Source organism: Motacilla alba, chromosome 3 (genome assembly GCF_015832195.1).
Source record: "Motacilla alba alba isolate MOTALB_02 chromosome 3, Motacilla_alba_V1.0_pri, whole genome shotgun sequence".
In the NCBI taxonomy this organism is placed as follows: domain Eukaryota; kingdom Metazoa; phylum Chordata; class Aves; order Passeriformes; family Motacillidae; genus Motacilla; species Motacilla alba.
In genome coordinates this window covers 3223929-3248589 of record NC_052018.1, presented here as the reverse complement: position 1 = coordinate 3248589, position 24661 = coordinate 3223929, and the positions used below count along the sequence as shown (strand labels likewise).

The 24661-nt window shown below is 47.8% G+C and overlaps 2 protein-coding genes across 3 annotated transcripts in view; both read right to left on the bottom strand.

Annotated features, from left to right (window-relative positions):
- Window positions 1–231: 231 nt before the first annotated feature.
- On the bottom strand, window positions 232–16282 carry PRSS55 (serine protease 55). Its single transcript, XM_038134066.1, has 5 exons — window positions 16227–16282; window positions 15134–15322; window positions 14030–14282; window positions 11067–11240; window positions 232–547 (listed from the first exon to the last, which is right to left on the bottom strand). Exons 1-5 carry the CDS (start codon window positions 16280–16282, stop codon window positions 260–262), a joined length of 960 nt encoding a protein of 319 aa, XP_037989994.1. The 3' UTR covers window positions 232–259.
- Window positions 16283–18365: 2083 nt separating this feature from the next.
- Window positions 18366–24661, bottom strand: part of MSRA (methionine sulfoxide reductase A) — a 231757-nt gene continuing 225461 nt past the window's right edge. For both annotated transcript variants that reach the window (XM_038130774.1, XM_038130775.1), the window contains exon 6: window positions 18366–19190. In XM_038130774.1, coding sequence (XP_037986702.1) covers window positions 19026–19190 — 165 coding nt within the window. In that variant the 3' untranslated portion in view covers window positions 18366–19025. The remainder of the gene's footprint in view (window positions 19191–24661) is intronic.

Sequence of the window (24661 nt, the reverse complement as noted above, 5' to 3'; positions counted from 1 at the left end):
CAAACAACTGAGACCAATGTGACCCAGCAGTGTGGAATATCTGTGTTTTCCAGAGGATTATGGCCCTTCTTGCCCATTCATTTGGGAAAGAATGTCCAAATGCCTCCTTCATTTCATTTCTCCACCTCAGCCTCCCTCCCTGTCTCATTGTGACATCTCCTGTTGGTCCCTGTGTCCTTGTCAGTGACATTGAGCAGGTTGGCCTCAGAAAAAAAAGAGTGAAGTGGCAGTTCTGACTTTTATTTTCAAAAATCTACTCTCAGGGTAATTTAATTGCTATAAAAAAGATTAATAAAAGGAGACAATACTCCAAAAACACCACCTGTGTTCCAGCCCTGGAACGAGGAACCTTGAGATGTGCTCCACGGTCCACACCTTCAGTGAAGAAAGGTTTTCCCCTTATGGCTGTTTCCTTCTCAATCCAGTCATGGTAGCTGTAAACAGGCGTTAAAATCCTGTGGTTTGGGTTTCCTCCACTGATGATGCCCACCTGGAACCACTTCATGGTGTTCCAGTAGCTGCAGACCAGAGGTCCCCCGCTGTCCACCTGTGGCAGAAGCAGGAATGTTACTGCTGGATCCAACTTCAGGGCCCTCAGAGCAGCCTGAGTGGGAAAATCAGTCTCTGTCTCGGGTTTGTGAGGATTTGGGAAATGGGGAAAAAAAGGGAATTTGGATTCGGAAATGTCACAGCTCAGCCCTGAGATCCTGCAGAATAAATAGATACAGGAGGCAAGAGAAGGAGATCAGTCCCAAGCTCTGGCTCAGTGCACTGAGTCCCTGTCATTCCCAGCCTTTTCCACATGCTCCTGTGGCCCCAGGAGGATACCTGAGACCTGTCAGCAAGAGACACCATCCTAGAGAGAAAAGAAACATTTGCTGTGACTGCTCACTCAGTCCTTGTCTCCTCTGCAAAGCTGCTGCTGGAGGTGCTGGGTACCTGCCACTGTGAATTTTGGGGGCTGGCAGCCAGAAACTGGGCAGCAGATGAACAATAATCCTGACAAATCCTTCTTGAAGCCACAGTCACTTCCCTGAACACTTCCCTGCTGCTGCAAGGACAGCCACCACTCATCCAGTGTGGGCAAGGCTTCAAATGCAGGTTGCAGGCACCTTAAAAAGAGGAATATTCTCCTGGTGGCTGCTGTAGCTGGAGCACCAAGAGCACATCCAGCTCCAGAATCTTTGGACACAAACCCAGGGAGAAGAGAAAGCAGCACAAGATCCACCCAAGGCAGGTGCAACGCTTTTCTGAGGAAAGGCTGTGTGAGAGCTGGGTGTGTTCACCTGGAGAGGAGAGAAGGATCCAGGGAGAGTTCAGAGCCTCTTCCAGGACCTAAAGGGGCTCCAGGACAGCTGGAGAGGGACTTGGGACAAGGGATGGAGGGACAGGACAAAGGGAATGGCTTCCCACTGCCAGAGGGCAGGGTTAGATGGGATATTGGGAAGGAATTGTTGACTGTGAGGGTGGTGAGGCCCTGGCACAGGTTTCCCAGGGAAGCTGTGGCTGACCCTGGATCCCTGGAAGTGTCCAAGGCCAGGCTGGATGGGACTTGAATCAGCCTGGGATAGTGGAAGGTGCTAGAGGATTTTTAAGATCCTTCCAAGCCAAACCAGTTTGGGATTCCAGGACATCTTCAGTGCTGTGCTTCATCCCTGCAATAAAGAAATTTCCTTCCACAGTGGGCTTGAATCTTTTTTCCACCTTTTCTAACCAGCACTTGCGGTAAACAAATTCAATACAAATCCATTTCCCAAGACAGCAAACTTTACTGGGAAATGTTGTCCTTCCCTGTTTGCACACTACTTTGGGAAACATCTTTGTCATTAATGGATGAAACCCCTTCTGCCAGCAGCTACCCTGAGCTAACACACATTAATTAACGAGCAAGGAAGAGGCTGAAGTTCCCTGTGCAGCTCATCAGCACTCGCTGAAGTTTATGGCTGAATTCCCACTCCAGTAGCTGGAGGGCTCTGGTCATTAATATTCTTATCTTTTTGTTTTCCCTTTTTTTTCTTTTTTTTCAGTTCAGTATTCATTCAGGAGATAAAAATTAAGATAAATGCAGAGGAAATGTTTGTAGAATCACAGACTATCCTGAGCTGGAAGGGACCAACAAAGACCAGAGATTTAGGCTGGAAAAGACCTTTCAGATTATTGAGTCCAAACATAAAATCAACTCTGTTTGTTGTTGTTGTAGCCACGTCCTTGCACCTCAAGCAGTGCTGCTGGACCCTCTTCAGACTCAGCATCTAAAAGAGTTTTCCCGACCCTTTTTCAGCCAAGAATTCCCGTGAAAACCACAGAGGTGACCTTGGAGCCGCGCGTTGCGGGCGTCCTTGGCGGTGGCATCCCGTTGGGATGAATGATCATCCACACATGATTCCATTCCCGGGAATTTCACTGCGGGTCCTCTCGGGGCAGGAACAGGCGAGGGTATTATCCTGGCTGTGAGAGGGAAGGCGCTGGGAGCCTTCCACACATGGATAACCAGCGGAGTCTGGAGAGCGAGAGCTCGGGATGCTCCGCTCCACCTTTTCCCAGCAGCAAAAAAAAACCAAAGGAGTTTTTCAGCACCGGCAGAGCCCCTGCACGGATCAGCTTCAGCCTCCAGTTTGGAGGCTGCTCACACTCAAAAAGGATCTTCCTTCCCGGGGCTTGGGAGCAGCAGTGATGCCCTGTGACTGTCCCCTCGGGAATTGTCGCATCGCGGTCAGGGCTGGGAAAGCCGCGGCAGGGCAGGGATGGGACTCGCCCGAGGCGGCGGCAGAGACAGAGATCCCCATTTAAACCCTGCTTCCCTCTCAGATCAGATCTGCTCTTCCTCTCTTTTCCTCTTTATCCACGTCCGTTTGGTTCCCTGCCCGGTTGGCGGGGAAATGGGGATGTTTGGGGGATCAGTGATTTAAAACTTGGGGCAGAGAGGGAGTTCAGGAATGCTCTGAGCAGCCCAGGCAGCAGCTGCAAATCCATTTCCCTAATCCACAAGCCCTGGGACCCAAATCCTGATCTCTTTCCACACGGGTTGAGCTGCTCTTCTTCCTGGGTACTACTTCTCACATGCCATTTCTTTTAACTTCGGCTGTTTAACACGAGACTTTTATCACAAAATTGGCCAAATCATCCTCTCTGTGTGAGAATCTCACATAATTACAGCAGCAGCCCGCATGAATCAGGAGCCTGGTTTTTATAGGACTAAAGATGGAGAAAATGAACTCAGTCCTCGGACGCTTCTGAATATCCCTGTATCCACCTTAAGCCTTCAGGAACGCTGGCCCAAGGTTTTCCATCCTTGTGTAGGAGAGGGTGTGGGAGGAGCGAGTTTTTGAGTGCTGGGACAATTATCTCAGCTCTGTGATGCTTCCAGTAACGCTAATTTAATGAACGTTCAGGTTAATGACTCTGAGGATAGAAGAATTATTAAAGGCTGCTTTTTCAGGCTCCTGTATCCTGGTGCTGAAACAATCCTGGTCAGCAGCACACACCAGATACCTGCTCCTGCTTCTCCCTCTAAGTGCCAAGTTTCTGGATGGGAAAAACCAAACTAAAAACAGCAGCTTTGCTTCTGTTTCATGTTTCTTGTCATCTCGAAGATGAGCGAAAAGCAAACGCAACAAATCAGATCTGGTGCCGAATTCCTGCCTTAAACATGTTAATCCTCCCATTAGGAGAGGTGAAAGCAATGATACATCCACTGATAAATAGCTGTGGGTTGTATAAAATCTGTCACTGCCTAACAAGGTGCTTTGTTCACTGAAGCTGACCAAAAATTTCATCTTCACTGCAGTCAAAACAATTTTTTTTTTTTTTTTGTGAGCATCAGGAGCCTTTCTGCTGCCTTTAGTGGGCTTTGGATCAAAAGTGTAATCTCTCTTTTACATTTGTATTCGTGTCTGCAGCACAGTCATTGATCAGAACAAACATGCTCAGCCACATAAATCTTCCGAGGTGGGAGAAGCTCTGGGGGTGGGAGAACAACTCATCTGATCCTCATTAGGTGGATGCACAATCCCTGCAAGTCATTGCTGGTTTCATTTTCATATTGGTGAGCTCTGTGCAAATTGGAGACAATCAGCACGGGAATAACAGCACTGGGAACAACAACAGTGCCCATCAGAGCTGCCCTGGCTGCCGGAGGCAGAGGCTTTGGCAAACATCATTTGCCCAGCTGTTTCCAGATGTCTTTAAATTTGGGAGGAAGGAGGTTGTGGCCACGAGAATGTGCAGGTATCAGAAAGGCACCAGGTAATACAGGGCAGCTGGACTCCTCTCACACAAACCCTTTGAGAAGCTTCAGCTTCTGTGTCACTCCATCCCCTGGCTGGAAAATGGGAGAAGATGACCCAAATTCACCCGCTGTGATGTCAGCAGGGCCATTAGTGACTGCAGTGGCACAGAGAGTGCAGATGCCTCTGGCCAAAGCCCTGTGGCCCAGACTCCTGTCTCTGGCTGTCATCTGCAGCAAGCGCTCAGGGGAGGAGAAGGAGGAATGGGACAAGTATTTACAGAGTTGTATTTACATCCCAGTGGTTAATGGCCTCAGAGAGATCTTCATCCAGGAAATTGCCTAATTGCTTTTTGAATCCATTTATCCCTTAGGATAAATACCCACAACATCCTGGTCAGCGACTCCCATAGTTTAATTATCTGATGGAAGAAAAAACACTTCCTTCTCTTTGTTTTAGGTCTGCTGCCTGATAAGGCCATCTGACACCCCTCCTTCATGTGCTTGGAGCAGCAGTGACACGAGGACAGCTCTTGACTCCTCTCCATGCTGCCCACGAGGCTGGAAATGTGTCACGTCCCCATCAGACATCTCTCCTGCAAGCCTCAGAGTCTTGCTCTGCTGTTCCCTGTGCTGCCAGGAGCTCTTCCATGTCCCTGTCCATCCTTCCGGTTCCACTTCCCTCCTTTTCTGAAATTACCACTCCTTTCTCAGATGGAATGGAAAGGAATCACACACAGGGAGGCTCCCAGGAGTAGTGCCCTGGCACAACACATTTGCTTTGCCACTTTTTCCTGTCCTAATAATTCCTAATGCTCTCATTGCCCTTTTGACCTCCCCAGAGCCTCAAGCTGATGTTTTTGAAGGACTACCTACAGTTCTTCTGACATGCTAATAGCTAAATTAGAGCCTATTATGGCCAGTGTACAGCTGGAATTGCTTCTCCATATATCCATTACTTTTTCTTTATCAATAATGAGCTGCAGCTGCTGTTTTAACCCGCAGTCACTCAGAATAATGGGACCTGCTGCACCTCTGCACAGCCACCTTTCACTTTGACCCTTTTGAATAACACCGTGGCATTGGCCAACTTGGTCATCTTGGCATTTGCCCTCCTGGAACATCGAAATTCCTTGCATGGATGATGCCAATGAAACTATCCCTGTAAGTTCTTTCTCTGTTCAAATCCCTTCTACTTCATGACAGCCCAGTTTCTCCATGAACCCTCGGTGAGGAATCTCCTTGCAAGAGTTTTGGGACTCTCAGAACATGTCAGGTGGTTGAACCACCCTCTTCCACAGGGTTGGCAACTCCTTTAAAAAATTTGGATGTGCCTGTGAGTCACAGCTTCCCCTCAGAGCTGTCACCAAATGAGAAATGGCTCCTCTGAGTCATCACAGCCATTCCCCACTCCCAGGGCAAGCTGGGATTTTGTGTTCAGCTGGATCCAGAGGTGTTCTGCTCCCCACCAGGCTCACAAAGCCAAGCTGGACTCCCAAACAGCTTCAGTCTGAGTGAGTAAAATCTACGACCCAGAGGAAGAAAGAAGAAGAGACACCCAAGATCATCCTCATCATCATCCCAGGGTCTCGCACTGGCAATTAATTTCTCACAGATTAAAGAATGAAGCCATCAGACCCTGCACAAGCTCACTTGTCTGCCCACACCATAAAATGATAAAGTGATAGAAGCCCTAAAAACTCACGGAAAAATGTTCTGATTCTTGTGAGCTGAACATCAAAGGGCCCTTCAGAAGAAAATTGAAGGGGCTGCAAATGCAGAAACACCTCTCCACTGCTTTGTTCTGGGGCTTCCCAGGACACCTTCCTGCTTAAAGCAATCTGTCCCTCAGGGAAAAGAAAGACCTCATGGTGGTAGCAATAGTTCGGTGATGGGAAATCCATTACTCTCTTCAACAGGAAGAAAGAAAACAGCCTCAAACTGCACCACAGGAGGTTTACATTGAGTATTAGGGAAAATGCCTGCAGTGAAAGGGTTGTCCAGCCCTGGTACATCTGCCCAGGGCAGTGGCAGAGTCACCAACCCTGGAAATGTTCAGAAAACAGGTGGATGTGGCACCTGGGGACATGGGTCAGTGGTGGCCTTGGCAGTGCTGGGGGAATGGTTGGACTCGATGATCTCAGAGGGCTTTTCCAACCTCAGTGATTCTGTGGTTCTATTTTTAAGGTAAGATACAATAATAAAGCACTTTTCTGCAGTTTGTAATAACTTTGGACTGAAATGTGGATAGTTTTGACTCCTGGTCCCAGGGAACATTTGGCTGATAGGCAGAAGGACCTCAGGGCTCCTGTGGATGCTCCCCATCCCTACAGACTGCAGCCAGACCATAATTTAACCATCTCAGGTGTTTTGAGCAGCTTCAGGGACTGACCACACTATCCTGGTTTGTGCTCTTCTCCATGAATCCATGACAACTGCCTATAAAAACACAGTGTTCATTTGCAGGATTCTTGCCTTCAGAAAATTCTATTTCACAAGTCTTTCTTGGCAGTCTTGGGGCCATGTTTGAAGCAGCAAAAGGAGGCAATACCTTGTGAAAGGATGCCAGAGCTTTTCCAGGGCAAGTGTCAGGCTCCCATTGCAGTCACTGGGGCATAGATTGACGTGGGAGCAGTGGGATACCAGGGCATATCCTGGGATATCTAATAGAGAATTAAATGTAAACAACTCTCCTGCCTTGGAGACAAGTGCTCCTCTGTGAGCTAAACCCCTTCGGCTGGATTTCAGTTCATGGGGAGCAATAAACACACACAAAGGGCTTGATGTCATTTTAACACAGATGCTTGAATCAACCTCAGTGACTCCCATCACCAGGGCTTTTTTTCCTCCCTGTTGATGGAAAGATGTTTCTGTAGATGCTGATGGTTATAAAATAAACATTTGTGAAATGGCTGGAAATCCCCATCCAGGTTTGCACAAGAACTGCTGCTTTTGCTTCCAGCTCTGTGGAGTGAGAGCCTTGAGCATCCTAGAGGCTGTAAGGGCATTTTCAGACATGGGACAAGGGAGAATGGCTTTAAAGTGAAAGAAAGCAGGGATAGATGGGATACTGGGAAGGAATTCTTCCCTGGGAGGGTGGTAAGGCCCTGGCACAGGGTGCCCAGAGAAGCTGTGGCTGCCCCTGGATCCCTGGAAGTGTCCAAGGCCAGGCTGGACAGGGCTTGGACCAACCTGGGCTAGTGGGAGGTTGGAACCAGATGATTTTTAAGGCCCCTTTAAACCCCAGCCACTGTGTGATTTATGGCCAAAATCCCCCCTGCTGCAGGCTGTAGGAGGGGGTGGATACCTGCAGCGCAGGACTCACCTGAGCTGGAACCACCCCACTGCTCCTGGGGGTCACACAGCAATCCCTTCCCCTGGAATCAGAGCAGGGCCTGCCCCCCCTTCATGTGCTGCTGAACTGTAGGTGACCTGTGAGTCCAGCTGAACACACTTTGTCCTAATCACCACATCAGAGCTCCCCCCACAGCCCCTCTGAACTATAATTGGGCCATTTACTGAATTTTGCCTGGGCAGGGAAGGCACTGAAGGAGGCATTTGCTTTGTGAGCCCCTTATACTCTAATTATTGTTCAAGTTACCATTGCATCAGAGCCTAACAAAAGATGCTTAAGAAAGCAAGGAATGAGACATCAATTGTGGTTCATGGGGTCATGGAAGAAATGTAGCACACAGAAAAATAATACATAGGCCATCTCCAGTGTCTGTTCTTTAGCACTTGTACCCCCTGAACATCCATTAATGTTAATGTTTATGACTAAATAGAACTATAAGTCAATTACAGCTCCTGGTAGTGTTAATTCCCAGCCAATCCATATATTTGTCTGCAGAACTGCCAGGGAATTGGGATAGAATAGATTTTTCTTTTTAAGGGAATGGATTTTTTTTTTTTTTTTTAGGTACAAATACTTGGGAGCTCTGCTATTCAATCTCCTTGAGTTATTGGAGGAACATGGTCAGTTATCCACAAATTAGGCTGGTCTGGTATGAGGGCAGCTGGTGAAGTGTCTGAGCCTTTTTATTCTTGGCTTTCCATTCATGGGATGGCCTCAAGCTGCACCAGGGGAGGTTCAGGTTGGACATCAGGAGGAATTTCTGCCACTATCCCAGGTTGCTCCAAACCCTGTCCACCCTGGCCTTGGACAATACCAGGGATGGATCAGCCACAGCTTCACCTGTGCCAGGGCCTCACCACCCTCACAGGGAAGAATTACTTCCCAATATCCCATCTAAATATCTCTTTCTCTGGTTTAAAACCATTCTCCTTTGTCCTGTCACTGTCTCCCTGTGTGAAAAGTTGTTCCCTCCATCACAGTTCACAGATTTGCATCCTGATGTAGATCATGTGGACTTACAACCTCGAGGCCAGCAACTTTCCTGCCTTAGCCTGGCTCTGGACATGAAAGCATGGATCCTGATCCTCAGCAAATCCCAGGAAAGGTTAGTATTAAGCTTTTGTCTCCTCTGTGTCCAGACTTCCTTGGGCTACAGCTACTGGAGCAAACTCGGCATCACCAGGGTTTGTTCCCTGGCCAGGAATCTCTGCCTTGCCCGAGCTTCTAATCCTTCCTGGCTTCTCCCCAGGGACTCGTGGGTGGCTCCTGATCCAGGCAAGAGCCAGAGCCTGGAAGTCCCCCAGGAGACAGCTGGATGGAGCAGACCAATGCCATGCCCAGGGCTGCTCTGTTTCCATGACAGAGATGAGGATGTGAAGGATTTGGGCATTTTGAAATCTGGCCTCACTCTCATCTGACACAAACCCTGCAGTCCTTACAGGCAATCACAGCTCGGGAGGCTGCACTGCCCACAGAGCAGATGGATTGCCCAGTTCTGTCCCTCACTCCAAGAGGGACATTGAGGGGCTGGAGCGTGTCCAGGGAAGGAGACAGAGCTGGGGAAGGGGCTGGAGCACCAGGAGAGGCTGAGGGAGCTGGGGAAGGGGCTCAGCCTGGAGAAAAGGAGGCTCAGGGGGGACCTTGTGGCTCTGCACAATTCCCTGGCAGGAGGGGACAGCTGGGGGAGTTGGGCTTTGCTCCGAGACAATTTAAGGGAAACCAGCTGCAAGCTGTGCCAGGGGAGGTTTAGATTGGATGTTGGAAAAAATTTCTTCCCTGCAAGGGTGGTCAGGCATTGGAGGGGCTGCCCAGGGAGGTGGTGGAGTCCCCATCTCTGGATGTGTCCAAGGAAGGACTGGATGTGGCACTCAGTGCTCTGGGCTGGGGACAAGGTGGGGATTGGTCACAGGATGGACTCAGTGATCTTGGAGGGCTTTTCCAACCTAAATAATTCTGAGATTCTGCCCAGTGGTCCCTGCTGCAGAAGAAGCATCAGATTCAGCCCTGTCCTGTCCCAGACCATGACCAGGACAAGCCACAAGGTTGCTGACCCAGCCTGGTGAGGCCAAAATGTGTCCCCCATGGCTTTGATCAGCACTTCTCAGAAATCCAGGAAACCATCCAGCAGCAAAACACTTCCCCTCCAGCAAATCAGCAAAATCTGGTGGCAAGTCCTGTCACTGTTTCATCCCTGAAAAGTATAACTTCTATCCTCAGCTCTGGCTTTGTCCTGTTCCCTTTATTCCAGTTTACAAAGCATTCCTGCCTGGTCAAGATCCCACTAAAATCAGAGAGATGCTGAATTCTGAGTTTTATCACCCATGGAAAGGATGTGTGCTTCCACTGCTTGGAAATCTCACATTCTTACTTCATTCCTCAGACAACTCTGACATTATTGTGGCTCTAAAGAGCTGCTTCATCAGTTTTCTGAGCCCAGGAGATTGATTTTGCTGGGAACAAGTGCTCCTGCTATTTCACCAGCATCATTCACCCACAGAACTTCAGGCTAGGCTGGGCTGGGCAGTGTATTCTTTAATCATGTTAATGTTATCCTTTGCAGGTTTCTTTTTAAGATTTTTTGATTTAATGTAATGGAGGAGAAAGTCACTCCTTGGATGGTTTCAGAGGCAGACGCTCTCTGGCTAATCACAAAATAATTTTTGCAAAGCAAACTTTCCCTCGGCATCCCATGGTCCTGGTGCCCCCTGCCTTTGCCTAAAGGTCAGAGGATCTCTCTCTGCCCTGGGTGCTGGTTTAGTTCCTCCAATGAGTAATTCCTACAGGATGGAGTTGTTCATCCATGTGTCTCCTCATCCAGACCCCTCCAAACACGTGGACATGTGTGAAATACAGCTGGATGGGTCTTGGAGAAAACTGGGATAGTGGAAAATGTCCCTGCCCATGGCAGGGGGTTGGAACTGGGTGAGATTTAAGGCCCTGTCCTACCCAAACCACTCTGTGATTCCTAGAAAAAACATTGCCTAGTGGAGGAGGGAAATCTCAGTCTGGAACCAGAGACTGCAGGAGAGCCCAGTCCGTGTCAGGAGAGGGGTTGGAATTTGGATGCTATGAAAGACAAGGTGAATTTTTTGGCTTCCAGACTTGATTTGACACCAGGACAGCAATCCTGGGGTTGGAATGTGTTGTGGGGCACAAGTTGTGAGTGAGTTTTGCCTCATTTGGGTGTTTGTGTCAGCTCCCTGATACGAACTACTGCTGAGACTGTAATTTAGCTTGAAAAGTCCCTCATTATCTGTCACCAACACACTGCCACAAGTTGTGACTCATTCTGGCACCCACAGACCAGCCAAGCACCTTTGGGTCAGAGCCAAGACCTCACCTGAGAAATGTTTCTAATATTTAAATTAAACACCCCCGAATTAAACTTCGCTCCCAATTCTTTTGCGTTGAAACTCCTGGACAACCATTCCTGTCTCCTTTTGGGGTGTAACCTGGCCATGAAGCAGACCAAGATGGTTCCTTTACCTGGCAGCCTCCTCCTCCTCCTCCTTCTCCTTCTCCTTGCTCTGTCTCAGCACACATCACGCCCCCCACAAGGTGTGGGATGTGCTTCAGGCATTTCTCCCTGCTGATCAGCTTCATCCTTGTTTTCTGCAGCACACGGGATGCTGCAGCAAATGAAAAGAGAGGGATCAACAGCTGGAGACTTCCCTTGGGAAGAATCTCAGCTGGATTTCTAAAGCATCTCAGGGCAATGGGGTCTCTGGGTAGAACCATAGGGTTTTGGGGTCACGGGGGCATACAGGGGGATCCCCAAGTGTTGGCAATGATGAGTTTGTGCTCCTGAGTTTATCACAGAATCCCAGAATGGTTTGGGTGGAAAGGGACTTTAAAGCTCATCTAGTGCCACCCCTGCCGTGTGCAGGGACACCTTCCACTATCCCAGCTTGCTCCAAGCCCTGTCCAACGTGGCTTTGGACACTGTCAGGGATGCCAGATGACTGAGAAACCCCCAAAGGGATGGATTTTCCTGCTGGTGGTCTCAGTGATCACCTGAGATGAGCTGCCCTGTACACCTGGAGTTTCTCACTCGTGGTTTTTCGGGAACTCAGTCTGAGGGGCTTTTTGTGGGATCCTGTGCAAGCCCCTGCAGATCAAAGTCCACTGAGCTTTCCCCAGATTCCTATTGTTAGAATTATAGAATCATGGAATAATTTACATTGCAAGCAACCTTTGAGATCATCCAGTCCAACCATTCCCCCAGCACTGCCAAGGCCACCTCTGATCCTTGTCCCCAGATGCCACATCTACATGGCTTTTAAATTCCTGCAGGGGTGGGGACTCCACCACTGCCCAGGGCAGCTGTTCCAATGCCCAACAACTCTTCCAGGGAAGAATTTTTTTTCTTATATCCAATCTAAACATTGTTCTCCCCGGAGAGGGCTGCAAGGCCGCACCTCACCCAGGGGACCAGCTGTATCCTCACAAAGTGACACAAAGGAAATATCTGCTTTATTCTTCCCTTGGGCTGGGAATACAGAAATCACAGCTGGCACCTGCAAGTGACAAAAAGACTGAAAAATGTGCTGGGCTACTTGGAAACCCCAATTATTTCACCCACATTTCTCTCTAAAGTGAACCTGAGTCTAAAGGATAAACCTGAGACCTTCAGAATATTTGAAACTCACTCCTTGTTTCATATTTCACTGTGCTAAATCCTCCCAGAACCTTCAGGAAACTGTGACTCAATGAGAAGATCTAAAAGCTGGAAAGTTGTCACATCCCTTTTCCAGCTAAGATGGAAGTGCCCAAAGATGAAAAGGCTTTGGTGAAGGAATCTCCAGGAAGGTGAAGCCCTCCTGTTATGGAGAGAAGCTGGGGGTGTTCGCCTGGAGAAGAGAAAGCTCTGGGAAGACTTTAGAGCCTCTTCCAGAGCCTAAAGGAGGCCCAGGAGAGCTGGATAGGGTTTTGGGACATGAGATGGAGGGACAGAACACAAGGAATGGCTTCCCACTGCCAGAGGGCAGGGATAGATGGGATATTGGGAAGGAATTCTTGGCTGTGAGGGTGATGAGGCCCTGGCACATGTTTCCCAGTGAAGCTGTGGCTGCCCCTGGATCTCTGGAAGTGTCCAAGGCCAGATTGGATAGGGCTTGGAGCACCCTGGGATGGTGGAAGTTGTCCCTGCCCATGGCAAGGGGTGGGACGGGATGAGTTTTAAGGTCCCTCCAATCCAAACCATTCCCTGATCCTGTACCTTTTGGCTTTGCCCATGTCACACCCTCACACCCCCTCTCACCACACTCAGCTGCTGCTGGATTTCTTCTGGAGCCTCTACCAGACAGAGGGTGGGGGGTGCCAGGGCTAAGACACTGACACCGATTTTTGGAAGTACAATCCGTGTCAGCTGAGCCCAAACAGCAGCACAAGGGTGATCCCCAGAGCTGCTCCATGGATTTTGCACGGAGGAGCTCAAGGGAAATCCCCCAGAGGGACTCTGCAGCAGCCCCTCTGTTCTAGGAGCACATTACCTTGGTGAAGTGGGAGAGCTTCACAACTGTGAGAGTGCTGTGTGTTACTGTTGAGGGAGGAAAACGAAGCCTAAGAAGGCAAATGCAGAGTTTCATGAAGAAAAAAACCCAGGACTTGGAGCAGAATAGCAAGGATTCCATGGGATATCCACTTACTGCATCCTGGAAAGGACCACTCATGCTCCAATGCACCCCCTGCCCTCCCAGTCCTGATTAATTCTTTCCAATAATGAAACAGCTCATTGGCTAATTAGTGACATTTGTTCAGGACAGACATTTTGGGTCACAATCAGTGCTGGAACTGCTTTCATTAGGGCTTAAATGAGATCAATTAGCAACAGCAATCTGCAGTCCTAAATGAGTGAGGGAAGGAGTGGCCAGAACCAATGAATCAATCCAGCTCATAGAGGCATTAAGCCAAAGACAGCCCCAGATCTCAATTTCCTTTAGTCCAGACCATTTTAGACCCAGCCTAACTGGATGATTCATAGAATATCCCAAGCTGAAGTTACCCACAAGGATCCCACAAGGTGACAAGTGTTCAAGACAAGGCTGGATGGGGCTCTGAGCAACCTGGGATAGTGGAAGGTGTCCCTGCCCCTGGCAGGGGGTCGGAATGAGATGAGCTTTAAGGTCTCTTCCAACCCTAATAATTCCATGAGTCTGTGCTAATTTACCCACCAGGGTGGAGCTTGTCTTAATCTGGCTGCCAAAATGAGGTCCAAAGTTTGGATGTGGTGCCAAAATAGATCCCAGATTTTGCTCTGAGGGTCTGTTGGTGACTTGTTCTTGCCCTGAACAGGGAACTGGTGGATGTGCAGAGGCTGAGGGGGTCTGGATGTATAAACCAGGAAGGTGGAAAGTGAAACTTTGTCTGGGAAACCCCTGATAGGAGAGGATACCCACTTTAAATAGATAAAACCCATCTTCCATCAGCAAATGCATCTCCCCCAGCACCTCACCTGCACTTGTGTTCTCCCAGCCAGCAGCCCAGCAGTGCTGCCACGTGTCTGTGTCACACACAAAGGGCAGGCAGATGGGAATTTTCACCATGCTGAACTCGATGGGATTGCTGAGCAGGATCAGGGCAATGTCATTTTGCAGGCTGGTTCTGTTGAACTCCTCGTGCAGGATCAGGCTGTCCGGGTTGCACTCCTCCAGAGGGAAGCTGAGGTCAACTCCCCCCACTGCCACCGTCAGATCTGGTGGCCTTAAGAACAAAACAGGACATGGAAAACATGAAGGATTTGGGTTATGAAGGTTGGTGCCTCCTCCCCAGAGCAGGGCATGATGGTGGCTTAGGCAGTTCAGCTATAAATATCCAAGGAATTTACCCTCACTCCTAGGAAAGGATGATTTCCAGGGCAGAGAGGTGCAGAGGTAGAGTGTGAATGCAGGTTATAAATAACCCAGTCACTACCAAGCAGATGGAATAGTCTGGATCTTTTGGATCTCTGTGCCCTGGGCTGGCTGCTCAGACCCTGCTGTCCCCAGCCAGCTGCTCCAGGCTGTGCTGCCACAGGTCATTTGTCACAGAGCAGTCTTGGCTGCCACATGTTGGAGGGGACTCACAGAGGGCTGGACTCTGCCCTGGACACTGCATGGAGTTGATTTATCCAGAACTTGGTATTTTAAATTCTGAGTCTCCATGAGGTGAAGGTGTTTGGTGTGTGAAAGCAAAGGTAATTTGGGGGATACAATGAGCTAGAATGGAATACATCACCTTTTACAAGGTGCTGGAACAGATGTGGATGCACAAGAAATGCTTGGGGGCCATCAGAATAGCATTAGGGGCATTTATCCAAGGCTGCTCAGGACATCCCTCAAAATATTCCCCTCCTGCATGAACCCAACCACATCCCTCAAAGTATTCCCCTTCTGCTTCTCCTGGTTATTCAGATTTCTGCACATTCCTGTGTTCAAAAATGGGCTTGTCTCCCCCAAAAGAGACAATCCCTGTTCTCAGGGCACAGGAGGAGATGCACATGCTGCACCCACCAGGAGGAATGTCATCCCCCCCAACCTGTGCTTGGGCTGCCCTCCCACCCCCGGAGCACTCACAGCTCATCTGCAAAGCAGTGGGCTGCAGTTAAAATCCACAGTGCACTGATGATGGCGCCTCCACAGATGTGCTTCCCATGGCTCTGGATGCTCACGAGCCACGGGAATTCCCCAGGACTGACGTCTGTCCCTGTACCAATCATCTTGCCAGTGTTCTGGAAGGACTCGTAGAATGGTCGAAGGCCACATCCTGGGTACAAAAAGGGACATTTTGGACACATTCAGCAGTGTCACAGCCTGTGCTGGACAGGGGCAGGAGATCCCTGAGTACTGAAATAGAAACATCCATGGAATCAGAGAAACAGGGAATCACAGAATGGTTGGGGTTGGAAGGGATTTAAAAACAATTTTTCCAACTCCAACTTCCACCAGACCAGGTTGCTCCAAGCCCCATCCAACCTGGTCTTTGACACTTCCAGGGATCCAGGGACAGCCACAGCTTCTCTGGGAAACCTGTGCCAGGGCCTCATCACCCTCACAGCCCAATATCCCATCCCAGTATCCCATCTATCCCTGCCCTCTGGCAGTGGGAAGCCATTCCCTGTGTCCTGTCCCTCCATCCCTTGTCCCAAAACCCTATCCAGCTCTCCTGGAGCTCCTTTAGGCCCTGGAAGAGACTCTGAACTCTCCCTGGAGCCTTCTCTAGGTGAACACACCCAGTCTAGCCCCAGAGCAGAGGGGCTCCAGTCCTTGGAGCATTTCTGTGGCCTCCTCTGGACTCCCTCCAGCAGCTCCACATCCTTCTGCTGTTGGAGCCCAGGGCTGGAGGCAGCTCTGCAGGTGGGGTCTCACCTGAGTAAAGTGTGAGAATGCCCTCCCTGGATTTGATCCCTCCAAAAGTGACATCCCTGTCACCTCTCCAAACCTAAACTCTGCCAAGCACTGCCTGGGAATTTGGGGTGTGAGGGACCATTGACCATATCCCATGGGAAGGTGGGATAAAATCCTTGTTTAGGGAGTGGAAGGTTCATCGGGCTGCAGCACAGGCCACACCTTTATTCCCTCAGCAGAAGGAATGAGCCCAGACCCGTTTCACTTACCCACATGTGAATATTCTGCAGCTCTTCTGTGCTGAGAATGCCTAGAAACAAAATCTGCCTGGACAGTGCCAGTCAGGGAAGCTAAACAGGAGAGGGTAAGGAGCAGCATCTCAATCCAGCCTGGTCCAACACTCTCCCACAGCAGCGATGCCTCAGGACATCACCTGCATTCCATGTCAACACAACCCAGGTGACATCACAGCACCCGCTCCTTCCTGTGGGTGCAGCACCTGGATGCTCCTTCCCAAGGCAAAAGGGTCACTGAGGGAAAGCTCAGGGATTTCCAAAAGGTTTGTGATTTCCTCTGGCTCTAACAGGGACAGGGAAAAGTGAAATTCCTCCCTGTACCCCGGGCTAACCTCACAGGATGTAGCAACGGAGGATTTCATGAGCTGGGTGCTGCAGCCCTTGCTGCATCTTGAACCATCTTGGAAGACCTCAGGAGCTGTATCAGCTTTCAACTTTATCTCCAAAGCCCATCATCACATTAATTTTCTCATTTCCTGGTAATTTTCTCTCCAGTTAGACCATGCCTGGGGTATTGACTTGAATTTACTAAAACAGGGGAGTTGCTCCATCCCTGGAAATGTTCCAGGCCAGGCTGGATGGGGCTGGGAGCAAACTGGGATAGTGGAAGGTGTTCCTGCCCATGGCAGGAGGTGGGACTGGATGATCTTTAAGGTCCCTTCCATCCCAAACCATCCTGGGATTCTGTGTTTGTAGGAAAAAGCGGCAGCTCTGTCAAAGGACAATTTTCAAAGAGTGCCCAATCAAAACTCTCAAATCAAAATCAAATCAAAGATGTCAGTAAATAATTCTGTAGTACCAAAATATTTTGGTGTGGGCCAATTGTAGTATCTATGGAGCCACTATGCTGATTTTAAGACCAAGACATCATTTCCATCAGGACAGGACTTAAAAAAAAAACCTCAGCCAGGCTCAAACTTGAGGATATCTATAATAAGAGTTTTTCCCAAAGACTTTCCAGCTTGTTTCAAAACAATAACGACAGCATGGAGTGGGAGGGAAGAGAGAGGAAAGGAAGGGAACCAGGAGACATTTTATGAGCCCCCAGATGATTCAGCACCCAAAATACTTTGCCTTGGAGCACATCAGGAATTATCCCACTGGAGCCTGGATTTCACAGATGTTGACAATGCATAGGATAAGGGTAAGACTTTATTTCACTCTCTTTTTTACTTCTCTGTCACTTCATGCCAAGGAAACAAGACACAAGTGCTGGTTTACTTGGCTGTGAGCACTGAAAAAACTCCTTGGCAAGACAGGTTAGGGACAGGATACGATCAGTTACCACAGAAACCAAAATTCTGAGTGCGCTGTGAGCACATTTTGGGGCATCTCCAGAAAGAGCCTAATGGGGCAATCCTGCCTGAGGCAGATCCTGTAAGCCTGACCCAGATGCAATCTGCCAAGAGGACAGATTTCCCCTGGATTTTGAGACTGAGATGAGCTCAGCGTCAGCTGAGGATCATGAGGGAAGATGGGGAGCTGATTTTTCTGGCACAGACTTTGTGCCCGTGTTTGGAAACAGCAGGCAGGGCTGCAGCACTGGATTTACAACCCCAAACACTGACTTTGTGGGGAATATTTTCAGTCTCTCCAAGCTTGGAGCACGATCTGCTCTGCTGTGGAGGTACAGGAGATGTTCAGGGAGCTGGTTTGGGCCTTCTTGAGCTTTTAAGCTGAGCTGGTGAGCAGCAAACATCAACCCAAGCTATGGAGGGCAGTGCCATGGAGAAGGAGGTGCTGTCCACCAAAACATGCTCACTCCTTGAGCTCTGGACCCACGGGATGCCATTTCCATATGGGATAAACTGTGCATCCCTGCATCCTTTGAGTGCAGCTTTGAGTCTGCACTCTGAGAACCCCGTGAATAAACCCAAAATTTTTTTTTTTTTCCCCTTTCTGACTGGCCTGCAATTTTGACTGCACACTCACTGGAGACAGCCCCAAGTTATGTTTGCCATGAGTCTGCTCTTGGTGGTGGCTCCCCAAGTTATTAAAGTACAAATAATCATAGGGATAATTCCACTCCTCTGTACTGTCATGCCTGATGATACAGCTTTAAACACCCTGGTGTTTAATTAGGAAACTGCAGCATTTTATAATATTTAATAATTTTTCTTAGATCTACCCAGATATCCATTTGGAACACATCACAGAGAACATTGTTCTTTTCTTTTTCTATCATTTATTGCAGAGCAGGAAACAAAACTGATTTCTTTTTGTGTTTATTCACTTCTTGGAACTGTCAAAAAGAAGCATCACATTACAATTTTATTTTTTATGGCTAAAATAATTACAGAAAATAGGCACTACAGGTGGTACTAAATGCTGTGAAAGTGGAGCTGTGGTAGGAGAATCACTGATCTGGTCAATTCATCATTCCCGAAAGCATCAAATTCCAGGGTTGTGACAGCTAAGGAACCCAACCACATCTCCAGAAGTCAAAGCTCTGGGAACACCAGGAAATTAATTAACCCAAGAAAATCAAAAAGTCCAAAGGCATTGGAAATGCAAAGCAGCTACGTGTGCAACCACCTCCTAATTCACCCTTTTCACAGCATTTCAAGCCAAACTTCAGAAGCTTGGATCTCTTTCCACTTCTCTAGATTACAAGGAAACCCCAGGAGATGCACAGAGCAAGAAGCTTGATGGGAGCAATTCCTGCCTCTACTTTGGCTTTTGAAAACTTATGATTATGGAAAGCCTCCCCAGCAGATTCCCAAATCTTTATCCATGGATGCTGCAGGAACATCCACCAGGGTTCCTGGTCTTTTTTTTTTCCCAAGCTCCCTACAGTGAAGAGGAGTTGGTGGAGCAAGCACAGGCTATTTCCTGATGCCCATGGGGCAGGAAACCCCCGTCCCTCCCAGGCCGCAGTACCCGCCGGGGTTCTTGCTGAGGTACTGCTGGTGATATTCCTCTGCGTAGTAAAACTCAGGAGCCTCCCGGATCTCCGTGGTGATGGGGCCAAAGCCTTCCTTGGTCAACACCTGTCAGGAAAGACCATGGGAAGCCATTAGTGGTTTGCTGTGGATGACGTTAGGATTCCTTCCTGAAGGAGCCACAGGCGTCTCTCAGTGCTCACATTCCCAGTTCATCCCTGAAAGCTTTCCATCCCTGCTCTTGTGGTGTTTTGCTCGGAGGCATTGTGGGCACAGACAGAGGGAGGGAGCCATCCCCTTTTAATGGCTCATTTGTTTAATCTGTCACGGCCACACTTTTATTCTCTTTATTAACCCAGGCAGTGATGTGGAGCCATCAATGAAAGTGGAAAACAAAGGGAGAACACACTGGGGTCCACCCCAGGAAGCTGCAGTGTCCAGGAACCTCCCTTGGAAAGTGCCTCAACTTCAAAATCCACCTCCAAAGTCCTTGTCCAAGAAGAATTTCTGGGTGAAATTTCAACCCCAAGGACGTCCTTGGGAAATCAGAGCATTTGGGCTTTTTTTTTTTTTTTTTCCCACAGAGTCACTGCAAACTCATTCTTCAAAGAGAAAAGTTCCAACTTGACCAGAAAGTTTTAAGTTTTAAGGCAAATTATGGCTCATTTTGGAAAGATTTGCCAATACGTGGACCAGGAGCAATAACCACTTGGCAGGAAGAGAAGACTGAATGTGGGTGGGGATTTTAAATTAGACTTTAATTGCCTTCTGATATCCCCTAGCTGAATTTGAAACTCCTGAGAGGTTTCTGACAGAGGGAATTTCTTTTTAAGATGAATTGCCGTGACATTTTCCCCATTACATTGTCCTTTCCTAAGGAAACTGGTAAACACCAGCATTTTGGAGCCAATTCTCTTCTCAGTGTAGACATAACTTGTGCTCTGAAGTCTGCGCTAAAACCTAATAAGCACTTTAATTAATGTCAGAATCCTGTTGCAAACTGTAGTTATAAATACTGGATGTAGATGGAATTGATTGAATGGTCAGCATTTAAGATTCCTAGAAAAATATTTGTTACTTTATCATACTGCTAAACATATAAAATATAAATAAAGGGAAATCCTTACATGGAATCACAAAATTGTGACTCTGCCATCAGTCATCAAGCCCATCCTCTTTCATCATGAGAGAGTGAATGGCAGCAGCCTTGATCCCAAAAAACATTGGTTATGGAATATCTTTGGAGATGAAGATCTTCATTCCAATATTTTCCATCCTATTAGAGAGTCCCTCCTAAGCCTAGCCCAGTTAAACCCAGTACTTTCATTTAAACCTAGTATTGTGGGTTTACTCATCCTGGAAGTGGAAAGGAAATCCCCTTCCTCTTTCATCTCCTACATGGCTGGGGAGAGGCAAGCATGACATGCAATGGAAATACTTCACTTAAACAACAGGTGACTATTTGGGACAAAAAGTTTCCAAATTTCCCCCATCGGGGTTTCCCAGATCCTGCCCCAGCACAGCCAAGCCCTGCCCACAGCCTGACAGCAGCTGCTGGGCTTTGGAGAGCACTACTCTGATTTATTCCCATAGTTTCACTGTTTAAAGGACACATTCTGCTGTGTTCAGTCTTCAGTCAGGAATGAAGTGATAAGATGGATACAAAATCCATGATTGACCAGTCTGGAGAGCCCTGAGTTCCCCACCCTGCACCAGATTTATCAGCACAGCTTAGGAAGGTGTTGACTCATTAATTCCTTGTGTTCCCACACAAGCAATTGGGATCACAAGCTCCATTTCACAGGAACCTGGCCTTATTTCCCCATGTGAAAACACCAACCAGCTTTTTCCCATCTTTGGGACTGGCTTTGTCCCAAGGGAATCATTTTATTCACCTGTCAGACATGTGAGTAAGGAAGATAAAACATGTGAAGGTTTGCACTACAACATGTCAACAGCACCAAACACAAAGAAATGTCAACACAGCCCCTTTTACAAAGCACTGTTTCACTTTCTAACCTCCCCAGCACAGAGAAAACACTTTGGAATGATCTTCACTGCTGAAAGATGGCACAAACTCTGCCATCGTGGGCATTACTCATTTACCTGCTGCTGCAGATGCAGTCAAAGTTGGCCTCTCCCCCTTCCCTGAGTCATGAGGATGCTGGTGGAGGGGGAAGAGTTTTTTCCACTGTGCAAAGCAGTGTTTGATACAGATTTTTAACCTGGGACTTTTCCACATTGGCTTCATTTTGTCAGTTAGGGAATCCATTCTGTTCGATGTGGCACCACAAGAGGGCATAAACATCATTTATCCCTTCGCAGCCCATTAAAACCTGAATAAAGCAGAACCCAAGATGAGTCCTTATATTGCACTTCGGTGCTGTTGTCAGTGGGAACCCCAGGCTCTGACACTCTGCCAAATCCCACCTTGGATGTTTGGATTTTAAAGGAAAAATTATTTTCCTTGCACTGACAGTGTTGATGTGAAGATAAAAACATCATTGGGAGACATGGGGAAGTTCAGGATGTGCTGGCTCTGGCAAGTGTAAATAAGCCCACTCTGGATTGATTTCCTGCCACTGAGGCTGATATAATTTGATGGTAATCTTGTTATAGAAGAATTTTTAGTCCTCTCTGTCTCAAAATTCCTGAGCCATCCAATGAGACCTCTCATTACTCATGCTGCAATTAACCCTTGGGATTTTTAACTCAGTGCAGGAAATTTTTAAGGAACCATTGGATCATTTTCCCCACCAATATTCCACTGCAATTCAAAGAGAATTTATTCCTTCAGAGGATTTCTGTGGTTTTTGTCATAGGAGAGATCAAAGCCCTGAAAGATCATGATTCCAATTGTTAACCCAGCACTGCCAAGTCACTGCAGCATCACAAGAGACCCTTTAACTGCTTATAATGCAGCCCAAAAATCCTGTCAGATTCCACCAGGGAGGGGCCAAACCAAACCAGAACCCAAATCTCACCCAGCTACAGAGGGGACACTGGAACAGGAACAAGGAATCACAGAATCATTAAGGTTGGAAAAGACCTCCAGGATCATGGAGATGTCAAAGTCAGCACTGGGAACTTCAGCACCACAAGTTTATCAGCCAGCCTGTACTTTCAGCATGTAAAATATGTGTTTGATGATTTTCCTAATTCTTTAGAGATGGTGAAAGTTTATTTTCTGTTGTTTGCTTTAAACCTCTGCCTGACCATTGATGACCAGAGTTGTCATCACATCCTCTGCCACTAAACACTGGATCTCAGAATCCCAAACAGTTTGGGTTGGAAGGGACCTTAAAGCTCATCCCATTCCACCCCTGCCATTTGCAGGGATACCTTCCACTATCCCAACTTGATCCAAGCCCTGTCCAACCTGACCTTGGACACTTCCACAGATCCAGGGGCAGCCACAGCTTCTCTGGGCAACCTGTGCCAGGGCTTCACCACCCTCACAGGGAAGAATTTCTTCCTAACATCCAACCCAAACCTACTTTCTTTCAGCTTGAAGCCATTCCCCCATGTCCTGCCACTCCAGGCTGTGGTGAATAGTCCCTCTCTACATTTCCTGTAGGCTCCTTCAGGCACTGGAAAGTCCAAAAGTCACCCCAAATCCTTCTCTTCCCTATTGGGGTGAGCAACCCCAATTCTCTCAGCCCTTGCTCACAGCAGAGATGCTCCATCCCTCTGATCATCCCGGTGCCTCCTAATACAATTCCTTCTCCCCTCTCCCCACAGAAACCTGAATTTTACACTTTAATCCTGCCCATTCATGTCTTCAGCCAGACCCAGAGTCTTTCATTCCCAATCCATAACCCAGGGCAGCCTTCTTACCCTTTCCTGCATCTCTCCAGCTCTCCTTCCCCACTGCAGTCACCAGGGTGACTGGAATTCCACTGTGCTCAAGAGCCCCATGGATTTATTCAGCCCTGCACTTACATTTCCTCTTTCATTCCCCATCCCTTTCCCAGCAATTCTTTGCATTCCACTTGCCTTCCTGACCTCTGCTGAGCACGGAGCAGATGTTTCCAAAGCACCATCTGCAATGACGCCAGAACCTCTTTCCCGGGCTAATTTAAACCCTCTCATTGTGCCTGCACTTGACTTTTATTGACATGGAATTTCAGCAGCTATTTTCTGTGGTATTGTCAGATTCTTCTGCAACTTTTTTGCAGCCGTGTCTACTTTGGCTCACCTGGAATAACTCCAAACCCTCAGAGGGTTTTGGTGCGTCACCATCGCCTTTTTTCTGCCCTTTTGTGAGGATATTGAACTGCACAGCTTCCCAAGACAGGTTAATCTCTCTTCACTGCAGAAATTGCTCAGTTATTTGTATCTTTTATTTCCTATTTGTAACCAGTTCTTCACTCAGAAAAGCAAAATTCCTCTTATTTCACATGAGGCACCTTGTTATGCACCCTCTCTCCTCAAAAAAACCCCTGTATTATGTGCACAAGACGTGAGTCTCCTCATGCTAAAGTCATTATAAATTTGACAAAAAGGCTTTAAAATTGGTTTTGTTAAATGAAACCATTTAATTTTACGAGCAGAGGCATTAGTAAAGCAGGGGAGTATTAATTGGCTTCAAGCATTTTGTGGCTTTTAATAAAAATGGCATCATCCTGTGTTTGATTCAATAGACACTTTATAAATCAGCTTATACCAACATCCATCCACTTCGTCTCATGTCCCAGTGAGTTGCACGAAGCTGCTGCATTTCTAAAACCTCCTTGAAAAATCACTGATGTTGGAAACACCACAGAGCATCCTGACATGTGTGACAGCTTCTGTACCATTGCTCCTGATGTCAAACTCCAACAACAACCTCACCAAATAAAATCTGCTGGGCTCTCCCTTCATTGCAGTGTCTACTCAAAATTTCACTACAGCAGCAGCAGCAATGCTGAATTTCAGATCTTTTCCCAAAAGTTCTAAGAATTAAAGGAGCTGCACTATATGGCGAAGAACTGCAGGAATTAGTCCTGTGATCTCTTTAGGATGGGAGGTTGTGGGAATCCTAGACACTTGATCCCTGTGATATTTTTAACTGGAAAACAACTTAACTGAGTTTGCCAGGTTTGTGGATTAGTTGCTGGCAGGTTTGGGAGCAGAAATGCAACCCTACAGCCTCGCTTGATCCAGAGGAACAAACTTTGGTCCAGAGGAATGAGCAATTACCAATGTTTTATTTTCTCCTTCATTTATTTTCTCCTTCCCTTCCCTCTCCTTTCTGGCAGTTCAACCCACTCTACTGTGTCATCAATGATATATGATCTGAAATTGTTTCCTTTGTGCTGCTTTCAGTTGGCTGGAACAGCTCAGTTTGTCACACTGGGTCCAGTCTCCTCTATGTCACTTACTGATGCTGGCTTTTCCAAATTAGTTGATGCCAGCAACCTCTACAAGCACTAGAATGGGCTGAAATCCTGATTATCTGGTAAAATCTGCATTCCCAGCCTGTAGGTGACCTGCTTCTGGAAATCATGTGTTTATGACAGGAAGAAGGACCCTGCCAAGGGAAATGTGGGAACAGTGGCTGGTTAGGGCTGAAGTCCAGCCCCAGCTACCACATGGAC

What these genes read in the sequence shown, in the direction of transcription:
- PRSS55 (XM_038134066.1), bottom strand. Translation starts at nt 16,282, where the DNA reads ATGCTGCTCCTTACCCTCTCCTGTTTAGCTTCCCTGACTGGCACTGTC. An exon ending in CACTGCTTTGCAGATGAGCT is followed by an intron (nt 14,283 to 15,133) that starts GTGAGTGCTCCG and finishes TTTGTTCTTAAG; the next exon opens with GCCACCAGATCTGACGGTGG. An exon ending in AGAACACAAGTGCAGGTGAG is followed by an intron (nt 11,241 to 14,029) that starts GTGCTGGGGGAG and finishes GGAAGTCTCCAG; the next exon opens with CTGTTGATCCCTCTCTTTTC.